The following is a 13,339-nucleotide window of genomic DNA, read 5'->3' on the forward strand; positions in this document are numbered from 1 at the left end:
TAAAGAATTCCTTTTGTCCCCTTCCCTAGCTAACTCTCTGAACATTAATTAACTCCCCCCCTCCCCGCTTCCTCGTGCTCCTCCCCTCTAAAGTGGCTGCCTGCCTGCAATGATGATGAGGTGGGAAACCTCTTTGCCAAGTTACAACAGTTAAGAGAGGGAGGCAGGCAGACGGGCAGGTTGCCCTCCTCGCCACCCCTCCAGGTTCCCTGCGCTCCACCGGCAGCTCCTTCTAAGCAGTGGGGGCGGGAAGTGATCCTGCCGAGGGATCTGACTCCGGAGACTCTGCAGGGGGTGGGGTGGGGCTGCTTCATCGTGCCCCTCGTCCCGTGCTTGAGCTGCGCGCCAGGTTTTGGCTCGCTTTTTTGTTGCGCACAGAAGGCGGACGGGGCCAGCAGGGCTCCCGCCGCCGCCCGTCACGCCGGCGGTGCGGAAGGGCCAGCGGGCCTCTGGCCGCCGCTCTGCCTCAGGCCACAACGTTCCGGCGGCGCGGCTCCCGCCGCTGTCAGTCACCCCGCCGCCGCTCTGCCTCCCGCTGCCACTCTGCCTCGGGCCATGCGGCCCACAATATTACGGCAGCAGGGCTCCCGCCGCCGCCAGTCGCCCCGGCGGCGCACCTTCCTTGATCGGGCGGCCTGCCGGGTCGGCGCCAATAAGCGCCGCGCTGAGCACTGGATTGAGGAAGCAGCAGTGTCGCACGGAACACCACCTCCTCAATCCAGCAGGCCGCCTTCTCGATCGGGTCTGCAGAGTCAGCGTCCAGCAGCGCCGCGCTGGATAGAGGAGGTGGTGTTCCGTGCGGCGCTGCTGGGTGCCGACCCTGCAGGCCACTTCCTCGATCCGGTGCTCAGCGCGACGCTGATCGGTGCTGACCCGGCAGGCTGCCAGCAGGCCACAGTCTAAAAGGCAGTAGGATAGAAGAACCTCCTCGATCCGGCGCAGCACTGCTGGGCGCCGACCCTGCAGGTAGACCTATGGCTTATTTTCGGGGTATGTCTTATATTTTACAAAGTTTTAAAATCCTGCCCTGGCTTATTTTATGACTACGGCTTAAAAAGGGGGAAACACGGTATATGTGGGGGTTTCCAGCAGTTGCCGTCCAAGAAGCAGCTCTCTGTAGCAAGCTTTCACAGCAGGAAGATGCTCTAGGGCAAGAGTGTGGAAACCTTTTGTCCCCTGTGGGCCAACTCTGACAAGTGGGTTGTTGCCCCGAGTAAGTACAGTAATGAGGTTTCTTAAGAACCTACCCATACAGTTGCAAAATAATAAAATTCCTTCCAGTAGCACCTTAGAGACCAACTAAGCTTGTCATAGGTACCGGTATGAGCTTTCGTGTGCATGCACACTTCTTCAGATACGTATCTGAAGAAATGTGCATGCACACGAAAGCTCATACCTATGACAAACTTAGTTGGTCTCTAAGGTGCTACTGGAAGAAAAAATTTTGTTTTGACTGCGTCAGACCAACACTGCTACCTACCTGTAAAAAGAATAAAAGTTTCCTCAATGAGAGTATTTAGCCTTGTGCCCCTTTAAGGTTCCTGACTACAGTGGTACCTCGACATCCGAATGCCTCAACTTATGAAGTCGGTAAACCCGGAAGTCTTTTCACCACCCGCGCATTCTGTGCATGCTCAGAAGCGCAAAATCGCGCTTTGTGCATGCGCAAAACGGACGCTTTGACAGCCGAAGGTTTCTACTTATGAAGAGCGGCACGGAACGGATCATCTTCGTAAGTCGAGGTACCACTGTAATGTGGAAAGAACAACGAAGAGAGATGAGGCAAGGGAGCAAGATTGGAGAGGCAATGGAAGAGTGATAATAAGAATAGTAATTTTAATATTTATACCCCACCCATCTGACTGGGTTGCCCCAGCCACTCTGGGCAGCTTCTAACAGATATAAAAACGTAATAAAACGTCAAACATTAAACTTCCCTGTACAGGGCTGGCTTTAGATGCCTTTTTAAAGTTGTATAGTTATTTATCTGATGAGAGGGTGTTCCACAGGGCGAGCGCCACTACCAAGAAGGCCCTCTGCCTGATTTCCTGTGATCTTGCTTCTTGCAGTGAGGGAGCCAGAAGACCCTCAGAGCTGGATCTCAGTGTCCGGACTGAACGATTGGGGTGGAGATGCTTCTTCAGGTTTTCAAGGATGATTGGGGTTGGAACAGTCTTCCCTCACGAGGACTGAACAATGTGGTCTCTTGGGGACAAATTCAAGACTTAGATTCCTGAGGGGGAAGGGTTATCTGAGGCAATAGGTGAATTTGAATCTGGCCGCTCGTAGGGAAAGGGGATTTTCCAGATGTACTAAGTCACACAAGGTATGGCAATCCAGTTTTCCCCAATCGCAAGATAGAGAGGGTGGTCTTAGAGAGCAGAGGCAAGAGCCAAGAACCAATTATAGTAGTGGACCCAACATTTGTACCATCCTTGGAACTTCAGTGCCGAATGCAAAATGGCAGCATCTGTGTACAAGACAGTTTACCATTAAGGCCATGTCACTTAGAAGGGAAGGTTTTCACCTCTGAAGCGGCCATTATTTTATTGCGTTTCCTTTTTAACGCAGAGACGAAGGAGCGAAATAAAATCTGTACTAATTGTGCACCGCATCTCCTGGCTGCTAGATTTATATTTAAAAAGCAAAACAGATATGCTGTGCTTTTTAGCTGGATAAATATCACGTACAGCATCTTTAAAATAATAAAGTGAGAGTCTTGTGAAAGGTGGGAGGCGTCAGGTCTCTATAAAGGTTTTTAAAAGAAAACCCAGGATATTTCTGAAATAGGGTGGTGTGTCGACTTGTTGCCATATGTGCTGGTTAGCAGCTAACCGGTATCAGGGACACTGTTTTTCAACTCAGCATTGGCAGCGAGGCCAGAAATGTAAGCTCTGCCCACTCATTCACACCTACGCAAGCACAGACCCAGGCAAAGGGCTTTTTAATCCCATCTCTCTGTGTGTCTACTGCAGGGGTGGCCAACTCCCAAGAGATTGCGATCTACTCACAGAGTTAAAAACTGGCAGGGATCTACCCCCTTTTGGGGGGTTCAGGTCAAAGTTGTTGAGCTTTTTTTTAGGAAGGAGGAAGGCCTTGGGGGGGGGTGAAAGTTGTTGAGGAGTGATATGATAGCCATGTTCAAATATATCAAAGGATGTCATATAGAGGAGGGAGAAAGATTGTTTTCTGCTGCTCCAGAGAAGCGGACACGGAGCAATGGATTCAAACTACAAGAAAGAAGATTCCACCTAAACATTAGGAAGAACTTCCTGACAGTAAGAGCTGTTAAGCAGTGGAATTTGCTACCAAGGAGTGTGTTGGAGTCTCCATCCTTGGAGGTCTTTAAGCGGAGGCTTGACAGGCATATGTCAGGAATGCTTTGATGGTGTTTCCTGCTTGGCAGGGGGTTGGACTGGATGGCCCTTGTGGTCTCTTCCAACTCTATGAGTCTATGAGCTTTTTCAGGGAGGAGGTAAAATACTGAGCTTTTTTTAGGGAGCCACAGTTGTTCAGCTTCTTTGGGGGGGAGCCAATTATCTACCAGTGATCTACTGCAGACGTCCAGTGATCTACCTGTAGATCACGATCTACCTGTTGGACATGCCTGGTCTACTGCAAAAGCAGTTTGGGCAGAGCCCTCCCCTTAATACATACCTCAGCTGCAGTGGGCTTGAACCTAGGAATGGGTAGCTCATTGTGTGTTAATTGGGGGCAAAAAGGGGCTGCCAAGGTGCTTAATTGAGCTGGCACTCTGAGCATGCCCTCGATCATTTAGCTTCCTTCAAGAGTAGATGAACCAAGAGAGAGAAGGCTTTGACAAACGCACAGATGCCAGTGAACCCTGGCATACCTTAACTATCCTCATTAATATCAGGCACACTTTCCCTCTGCATCCGAGAGGGGCAAGAGCTCCAGATATATGCTAATACCCAACTCTGCACTCTTTATCAGTTTGCCTACTGCTAACAGGACATCGATTAGCCCTGGTGTGAAGCTTGGAATCGGCAGTCCCACACGAATCGGGCTGTATCATTTCAGGAGCTAGGAGGTCCTTACGATGGCTGAGGATGTAAAAAATAAAATTAAACATGGGAGAATGCCATGGTCCATATCTTCCCTATGCCATTCCTTGCACCTTCAACAACATGGTGCCCTCCAGATATTCTGGATCATGGGCCATTCTACCGTCCCTCAGACCTTGTGGTGAGCCGGACTATATTTTGAAGGGGGGGAAAGGAATAAATTCCTATGCCCCACAAATAACCCAGAGATGCATTTTAAATTAAAACACAGATTCTACTGTAAAAACACGCTGATTCCCGGAATGTCCATGGGCCGGATTGAGAAGGCTATTGGGCTGGATCCGGCCCCCGGCCTTAAGTTGCCTACCCCTGTTCTGGACTACAATTCGCTGTATCTCAACTTTTTTTTATTGTGCACGAACATTCAGGCATTTATATCACCTAGCTACAGTTTTTAGTGCTATTATCCAGTAATAGACCGTAATTTCCCTCAGTATTAAACAGCTATTTGACATTGCTCTTTCAGTCATGTTAATTCGGGACAATCCCCCCCCCCCCAATTTAAAACAAAAACTCCCAAGAGATACCAACGTTGTGTTGAAAAACCGATTGTGTAATCTGTTAGAATGTGTTTCAAGAGGGAGGGAAGTAAGCAATCTTGTACAGTCAGGGTACAGAGCCGGTTATTGTCGTTGGTGTGAAGCGAGAAAGAAATTAGACCCCATTTCTACATAATATAAAAAGGAGCTAAGAAGATTAAGGCAACCATGGTTTTTTCCTCGTGTTCAATAAACTTTAATAAATTGTAACTAAAAGATGTGTTCACTCAAGCATCAGATTGATCACTGAGTGAAAAATTACTGCTGTCATACTTCATATTTGGCTGTTCTTTGAAGATAGATGGGCAAAGGAACCAGGTTTACAGTAGTCTTTCCGTCCTTCTGCAGAGAAAGCCACTGCAAGCACTCAGCCCAATGAGGCTGGAATTCTCAGCTAAGCAAAACGCATTCGGTTAGTCAGACTAGATGCCGATAAAACTTTTCAATGAAATCAGTTTGGAGCAGACTCAGTTCCTGTATGGCTTCAAAATTCAGAGAGAGGCAATCTTGATCCTTGACATTCATTGTCAAATATGTCTAATGCCCAAGCCTTAAAAACCCACCACGGAATCAAAAGCCTCCAGCTGCCTGTAGCAACTTCTGTTTTGGGGAGGTGTTCGTCGGCTAGAAAGCCTCATTGTAGTGCCCCCTCTCTAGCTTTTGTGTGCTGTTTCTCACCTGCTTGCTTGGTCACCTGTCGTATACAGGTAACTTTTGCAGAAAGGAAGCTGCTTCAGTGCTTTGTATGGGTTCGGCTGGTGGTGGCACTTGTCAGAACCAATTGTCTTCTAACCATATGAAGACAATTTGGAGGGTTTACCATTTAATGCTAAAGTTCAGCGATAATACAACAGCTGGAACACACTGAAATGCTTGTTGCACTTGGCCTAATGTGTAGCTGTCTGATGACAGCTAACAACTGGCTGAATAAATTTATTCAACAATGATGGCACTTTCCCACAATTGTGTGATGCTGCATCTAAACCACGGCCTGCCTGTTGCTCCTCAGACTTAAATATTATATATTGAATGTAAAGTATTGAGTTATTGAAACTAAGGCCCCTAAAACACTATTATTGCACGACTTTGAACAATTTTGGCTTCCCCCAAAGAATCATGGGAACTGTAGTTTTTAAGGGTCCTGGGAGTCATTAGGAGAGGCCTGTTCCGCTCACAGAGCTACAATTCCCAGAGTGGTTCAACAATCAGTCCCTCTTCCCAGGGAACTCTGGGAATTGTGAGTGGAATAGGGGTCTCAGAAAAGGGCCTGACTCTTCCACTGTATCCACACACACCCCTCTACTTATGGGTCCACTTCAGTGGTAGATGAGATAATTAAATATGACCATTACCTTTTAACAAGTTTTTTAAAAATATCTATGGAATCATTTTTAAGATGAACGCTAGGGTGATAACCATATTTCGTGTTCCGTAAAGGAGGGGGGAAAGTCCTGCAATGTTTTTTTTTAAAAAAATTCAGCAAAAGTAAGGTGACAAAGCTATTTGTATTTGAAAAACTCTGGGTTTTTAATGGTGCCTGCTTTTATGCAACTGGATTCAAGAGACCTTATGTTGTTGTTGCTACTTAAATTTGTATACCTCCCTATACTCACAGGCCTCAGGGTGGTTACAACATAAAATCACAATATAAAAACACAAAATACATAAATAAAAACAACCCAGTGCCCCCCATACTCCACAGACCTCCTTTGTTTCTGTGTGATGTCTCTCTGTCTCCCTCCCTGCTCCCAACCCCCTGCAGCTTGGGGGGGATCTTTGAGAGCAGGAATAGGGAACCGGTGGTGGTAACAACAACAACAACAACAACAATTTATTTATACCCCGCCCGTCTGGCTGGGTTTCCCCAGCCACTCTGTGTGACTCCCAACAGAATATTAAAAACACGATAAAACATTAAACATTAACAACTTCCCTAAGCAAGGCTGCCTGTTATTACTATTTCTGGTTATTACTATTATTATTTAATATATTACCTGCCCTTCATCCTAAGGTCCCAAGCAGGATTCCAATGCTTTAAAATCCAACATTTAGAGCAACTTAAAATCACAAAATAGAGTGGGTCCTAAGATGATGATGATGATGATATTATTATTATTATTATTATTATTATTATTATTATCATCCAGACATTGTTGGACTACAACTCTCATCGTCGGGAGTTGTAGTTCGGAATCACCTGGAGGGTTGGGTCACAGGTTGTAGCGAATGGGACTGTGGCTGAAAGAGAAAAGCTGCGCTCCCCTCCTTTGAATATAGTCGCCTTTTAATTCCAGCCCTAATAAGTAATGGCATACTTCCCATGCTTGAGGTGGAGATATTCTCCTTCATCGTTAGATGGGTAAGCGACTGTGAAATTCTAGTGCCACATCCTGGAAGTTTGTGTAGCCTGCAGGTGAGCTCTTAAATTCTTGTCTCGCTGAACAGGTGAGCCAAGATGGGAAGTCGCTGCTCGACAAGCTGCAACGGCCTTTGACTCCTGGAAGTTCAGACTCCTTAACCGCTTCCGCTAACTACTCCAAGGCGGTGCACCATGCCCTAGATGTTATTCACGAAGTGTTGCATCACCAGAGGCAGCTGGAGAACATCTGGCAGCATCGAAAGGTCCGCCTGCATCAGCGGCTTCAGCTGTGTGTCTTCCAACAGGATGTTCAACAGGTCAGTACATGGCTTCTAGGGTTGGGAGATGTTGTGTTGCAGATGCTTGCAAGGGCTTTTATTTTTATTTTTTTGCAAAACCACCTGTTTCCTATATGTTGCCTTTGACTAAGAAAAGAAGAGAACAGGGGGGAAATTAGAGTTCTCAGCCAATGTCCTTCGAATCCCCTTTCAGTTAGCAAAGGGCACTAGATGTGATTAAAATGATTATTGGGGACGCGGGTGGCACTGTGGTCTAAACCAGTGGTCCTTAACCTTGGGCTCCAGATGTTTTGAGACTACAATTCCCATCATCCCTGACCACTGGTCCTACTAGCTAGGGATCATGGGAGTTGTAGGCCAAAAGCATCTGGAGGCCCAAGGTTGAGGACCACTGGTCTAAACCACAGAGCCTCTTGGCCTTGCCAATCAGAAGGTCGGCTGTTCGAATCCCCGTGACAGGGTGAGCGCCTGTTGCTCTGCCCCAGCTCCTGCCAACCTAGCAGTTCGAAAGCCCACCAGTGCAAGTAGATAAATAGGTACCACTGCGGCGGGAAGGTAAACGGCATTTCCGTGCGCTCTAGTTTCCAACACAGTGTCTCGTTACACCAGAAGCGGTTTAGTCATGCTGGCCACATGACCCGCAAAGCTGTCTGTGGACCAATGCTGGTTGCCTCGGCCTGAAAGCGAGATGAGCACCACTACCCCATAGTTGCCTTTGACTGGACTTAACCGTCCAGGGGTCCTTTGCCTTTTACCTAAAATGATTATTGACAGTTTATTGACAACCAAGCTAAAATTGAAAACCAAGGCCGAGAACAAATATTAAATTTCCAGCTGAGCAGAAAGTGATGGATGGGAATATTTGGCACATTCTATACAGTAAGCGATTAGTGCAGAAAAGAAAATGGCGGCCGATTCTGGCTGAGTGTTTAGAGGCCTACAACCTGAGAATCTTGTACATCCTCATCGTACTTCCATATTGCAGACCATGTACGTGAATACCATACTTTCTGAGTTGTGTGCAGATGCAGCGGCGAGGCATGTATGATGAAGGGAGATTGGGTTTAAATTTAAAGGAAATTGTAAAAACAAAAAAAACAAGTGTACACCTTCACTCCCACAGAAGGCCTCGTGTTCCTCCTCTCCCCAACCTTTCTCAGAGCAAGTAACTGATTTTTGTGTGGAAAAGCACGCTCAGTTGAAGGAGACTTCCAAAAGGAGGGTGAATATTAAAGGACTGAGCTTAAACTTTTAGTGAGGTGACAGTTGATTCCCGGCCAGGCGACAAAAGAAAAGCCTAGTCAGATATCTTGCATTTCGGAGGAGATCACACGCAGAAACACACCTCTGTTCGCTTTTGGTGACCCGGTGGCAGTAGAAACTCTCTACCTCTCAACACAAGTTAGTGGAATAAATAGGAAGATGGCATGGACAGGGCATGTTTGACTGTTAAGTAAAAGACTTGAGCGTCAGCCACCAGAGCTGGACTGACAGAGGAAGAGGCAGTACTTTGAAAACCTGTCACTGCATTGTCCTTACCAGCCAATCTCCCAGGACCTTCCAGCCTCTTCAAAGTAAGTGAGGCATGTCTAGGGCTCTCGGTGGAGTATGGAGGGGCAGCTTCAAAAGATCCCTGTAGGGACCTAGTCCCCAAGATCATTTGTTGGTGCCATGCATCCTCTGACAATTATAAAAACGACTAAGGCGGCCCACTCACCTGAAATGCCTCCTTTCCTTGTTTCCTCCCCGGCTTTCGTTTACACCAGGAGCCCGTGCTGTATCTCTTCCCCTGACAAATAGCTTCTTCCACATTCACACTGGCATTTCCTACTGGTGGATTAAAAGAAGAGAACCGGGGAGAGAGAGAGAGAGGAAAGGAAAGGGTTTTATTTTGTCAAAAAATTGACAGGTGTAATTTTGAAAGTGGCACTGCTGTCATATCATTTGATCTGCACATACCAGTTTGTTGAAAGCAGCAGTTGCCTGTCATCTGCATCAGTGACTATCAGATGAATTAGGGTGGCTTTGAATCCATCAAAATTTGACCTCCTGAGGAATGCAGAGACCCAGAGTGATTTCACTGTTTGGGCAAAAGTGTCATCTGTTGTAATGTTTTGCCACTTTCGGCTCCCATGTCTACCCTACATGAATTCCCTAGGTGTGAGAGTTTCATATCCTCCTTACACACACACACACACACACACAAACACCACTTGAGCAATTTTTTATCTGGCACGATAGCTCACCAAATTTTAATCAAGTTTGCCCTATATTCTCACTGATTGCAAATAGGTTGCATCTTCTCAGCATTTAGGATTTAGCAGAGATGATAAGTTCTTCCAGGTCTAGCTTTCAAGCACCGTATCTTTTCATCCCACAGCCAGGGACCTGTAGAGTAAAAAAAACATGAAACAGTATACAAAATAGTTGAAGCTTAAATTGTACGTGATGAACAAGCTTCATTTCGCGATGGGTTTTTTCTGCTGCCTGCTCCCTAAGCAAATGATGTCATCTGGCTTTATGTTGTTGGAGAGCTAATGTGGCTTAGAAAACGAAACATAAGTTCCAATAGCTGTTCAGGAAGCTGCTGAAAATGCTTGTAGCAAGGATATATACACACTCATAAAAACTACATCTGTTTCTTTTGAAGCAATGGGGGATTCTTAGGTGGAAGAATTTGGGGGCAGACCAGGGAGACCTGCTCCTAATATCTTAACGACGTTGATTGGTTAGGAAATTCTGGTTAAGAAAGAACCAGGGTTAGTCAGAACGCCAACAGCAACCTTAACAATGATTTAAAATGCCAGTGGGAATTTCTGCATGGCTCTTCCAGAAACTCTTGACCTCTTAACCATGGTAAAGAGACCAAGTGCTTTATTTACATTTGCACTAGTCTTTTTGAACCGTCATATAAAACCGCATGCTCAATTCAAAATTATAGTGCAGTGTTTGAAGAACTCCTTCCTTTGTTCTTCATTCTTCCTTCTTCACAGACCTGCAGTGCTCTCCGCCCCCCCCCCCTATAATTTGAACAATGGTTGAACTTCTGGCTGATGCTCGAGGCTTTTGCTATAGTCAACCAGGGAAGAATCTGTAGAATGAATGTTTGCCCGAAGGCTGTATAATATCTCTGACTAATATAAGCAGAAGCGGAATGTCTGATGAATGAGGCTTCGCTGTGTTTGCAGACTCCAGGGTGGGAGTTGGCTCGTAATGTTACATGCAATTCCTGAAAATATTACTTGGACGGGCTTGAATTAAACTTTGCTTTTAAGGAAGAGCTCTTCAGTTGCACTGGAGCCTGCCAGTATGATGCATCTGTAGAGAATTTGTGGAGTAGGGGGAACATCTTGCTTTTGTTACCGTCTTAATTGCAATAGCATTGTGGTGTGTCTGTTGGCTTCAGATCCCAGAATGTTTAGCTGCTGAGTAGATTCTGATTAGTAAAAACTTTGGGCCCGATGTGTATTGAAAGCAGAGTTCTTGCCCGATGAGGCAATTAAAGCCCTGCATTTGACGGTTAGACATGCAAAGCAACATCTCAGGATAAAATACAGTTCTACTTAATTTCACTGGTTTTCAAATGTGACGCCTACAGGGAATGCTTTGTATGAACTTGTCTGCCAAGCAGGCCTTGCATGTAGACCTTGGAGTTTGCAAAGGATTCTGGGGAATGTTGTTGCGTGCACATTTAGTTCACATGAGATATTTTTTGGCAAGGCCTGTTACACCTTGCTATCACTGTATGCAAACTGTGTGTACATTTCGAACAGCAATTAGTGCATCATATCAGTAGAATGGACCAAGTGGGAACATTTGCCCACATTTGCCCAGTGTAGGTGGCCACAACAACAAAACTATGAGATCTCTTAGGAATAATATGGACATTTTATATGAATTAGCAGTTATGCAGTTAGTACTCGATGGTGCCATTGTCTTTTTGGTGCTTCACAAAGATCCAGCTCTCTGTGTAGCACCTATGTGCCTTGGTCAGGCCACACCTGGAATGCTCTGTCCAATTATGGGCACCACAGTTTAAGAAGGATGTTGACAAGCCGGAACATGTACAGAGGAGGGCAACCAAGATGATAAAGGGCCTGAAAACCAAGCCTTATGAGGAACGGTTGAAGGAGCTGGGTATGTTTAGCCTGGAAAAGAGGAGGCTGAGAGAAGATAACCATCTTCAAATATCTCAAGGGCCATCACATGAAAGAGGGCACAGATTGTTATCTCCTGCTCTGGAGGGTAGGACTTGAACCCATAGCCTCAGGCTAGAAGAAAGGAGATTCCCACTAAACGTCAGGAAGAACTTTCTGACAGTATGAGCTGTTCGGCAGCGGAACAGTCTCCCTCAGGAGTTTGTGGTCTCTCCTTCCTTGGAGGTTTTCAAGCAGAGGTTGGGTGGCCCATCTGTCATGGATTCTTTAGCTGAGATTCCTGCATTGCAGGGGGTTGGACTAGATGACCCTTGGGGGTCCCTTCCAACTCTACAGCTCTATGATTCTATGTAATTGAGAATCCTGGCATGTTTGGGGAGTTTTCAATTATGGAAAGTACATTTGATTGATTGATTGAAGGATCATAGATCCTCCCAATCAGCTCACGAAAAATCAGCCATTGCCAGCCTCATGCCCCCCCCAAGATGTTTTAGACAATGGCTGTGCTGGCTGGGGGATGAAAGGAATGGCAGCCTAAAACATTGGATTCAGCAGCTCAAGCGACATCTAACCCCATGGGAAATATTTTGCTTGCTTGGTTCTCAAACCCTCCAAGGAACATCTCTCCCTTTGGAGACTTGACAGTCTGAGGTCCAGTCCTCATGATATACAGCTGTCGCATTATACTGAGTCCATGCCTGCCTCAGCTTCTTGCATGGCCAGTTGACTCACTGTAGTTTTTAGAATTTTTTTTGGACGTCACTGCAGACTTTAGCCCCAAATCCGTGTGGTGAACTTGTGTAGACAACCACTTCGGAGATTATTTTTAATGCAGCCTCTATGCAGCAGCTTTTTTTTATGTGCAGAGGCCCTGGGCCAGGATTAATCTGAGTTGGGAGTTTTAATAATCACTAGGCTTTAATTTGATTTTTACTTGGCTTTTATTTGGATTTGGCTACAGATCTATATATACACAAAATGTTGCCTGTCCTGGTCTTTTGGGATATTGCGGGGAAGGAGTTTAGATAAACCGGGAAGTTGATTGTGGTTAAATGGATCTGCCCTGTTCGTTCCAGCAGCAGTAGATGTCATTTGAGCAGCGTTGTAAGCATATAATTGGGATTCCTTCATGCTGATGTTTTCTTGCAGGTGCTGGATTGGATTGAAAACCACGGAGAAGCTTTCCTTAGCAAACACACAGGCGTTGGTAAATCGTTGCATCGAGCCAGAGCGCTGCAGAAACGCCACGAAGACTTTGAAGAAGTGGCACAGGTAGGATTCACCCATGAGATGTTCATTTTAGTATGTCAAAACTTAGTTTGTAAAATAATATACTGCAAGCCTTGGAATTTTGGCTGGTACAGGTGAAACTCGGAAAATTAGAATACAGTGGTACCTCTACTTACGAATTTAATGTGTTCTGAACACACATTTGTAAGTCGAAAAAAATTGTAAGTCGAATCCCATAGGAATGCATTTGGGAGAAAAAATTCGTAAGTCGAAGCAACCCTATCTAAAAATTTGCAAGTAGAAAAAATCCTATCTAAACCACATCCAAGATGGCGGACGGAGCTCCATTTGTAAGTAGAAAAATTCGTAAGTAGAGTTATTTGTAAGTAGAGGTACCACTGTATCATCAAAAAGTGCATTTATTTCAGTAATGCAACTTAAAAGGTGAAACCAATATATGAGATAGATGCATGACATGCAAAGCAAGATATGTCATGCCTTTATTTTTTGTAATTGTAATTATTTGTCATTAGGCGGGTCAATTTTACAGTGGTACCTTGACTTACGAAGACGATCCGTTCTGCAGCGCTCTTCGTAAGTCGAGGTCTTCGGATGTCGAAGCGCCCGTTCTGCGCATGCTTCGGACCGCGCACACCGCTTCTGCGCCGGC

General features: G+C 45.7%; 1 protein-coding gene and 1 long non-coding RNA gene across 4 annotated transcripts in view; one reads left to right on the forward strand and one right to left on the reverse strand.

The window, feature by feature from the left end:
• The window catches only part of TRIO (trio Rho guanine nucleotide exchange factor), a 262,864-nt gene that overhangs the window by 105,496 nt on the left and 144,029 nt on the right, over positions 1–13,339 (forward strand). For all 3 annotated transcript variants that reach the window (XM_060278041.2, XM_060278045.2, XM_060278044.2), the window contains exons 9-10: positions 7,070–7,300; positions 12,589–12,711. In XM_060278041.2, coding sequence (XP_060134024.2) covers positions 7,070–7,300; positions 12,589–12,711 — 354 coding nt within the window. The remainder of the gene's footprint in view (positions 1–7,069; positions 7,301–12,588; positions 12,712–13,339) is intronic.
• On the reverse strand, positions 9,000–9,651 carry LOC148684734 (uncharacterized). The gene is made up of 3 exons (XR_015951327.1): positions 9,529–9,651; positions 9,242–9,331; positions 9,000–9,112 (listed from the first exon to the last, which is right to left on the reverse strand). It is a non-coding gene; the product is annotated as an uncharacterized LOC148684734 (long non-coding RNA).

Source organism: Zootoca vivipara, chromosome 8 (assembly GCF_965207765.1).
Source record: "Zootoca vivipara chromosome 8, rZooViv2.hap1.1, whole genome shotgun sequence".
In the NCBI taxonomy this organism is placed as follows: domain Eukaryota; kingdom Metazoa; phylum Chordata; class Lepidosauria; order Squamata; family Lacertidae; genus Zootoca; species Zootoca vivipara.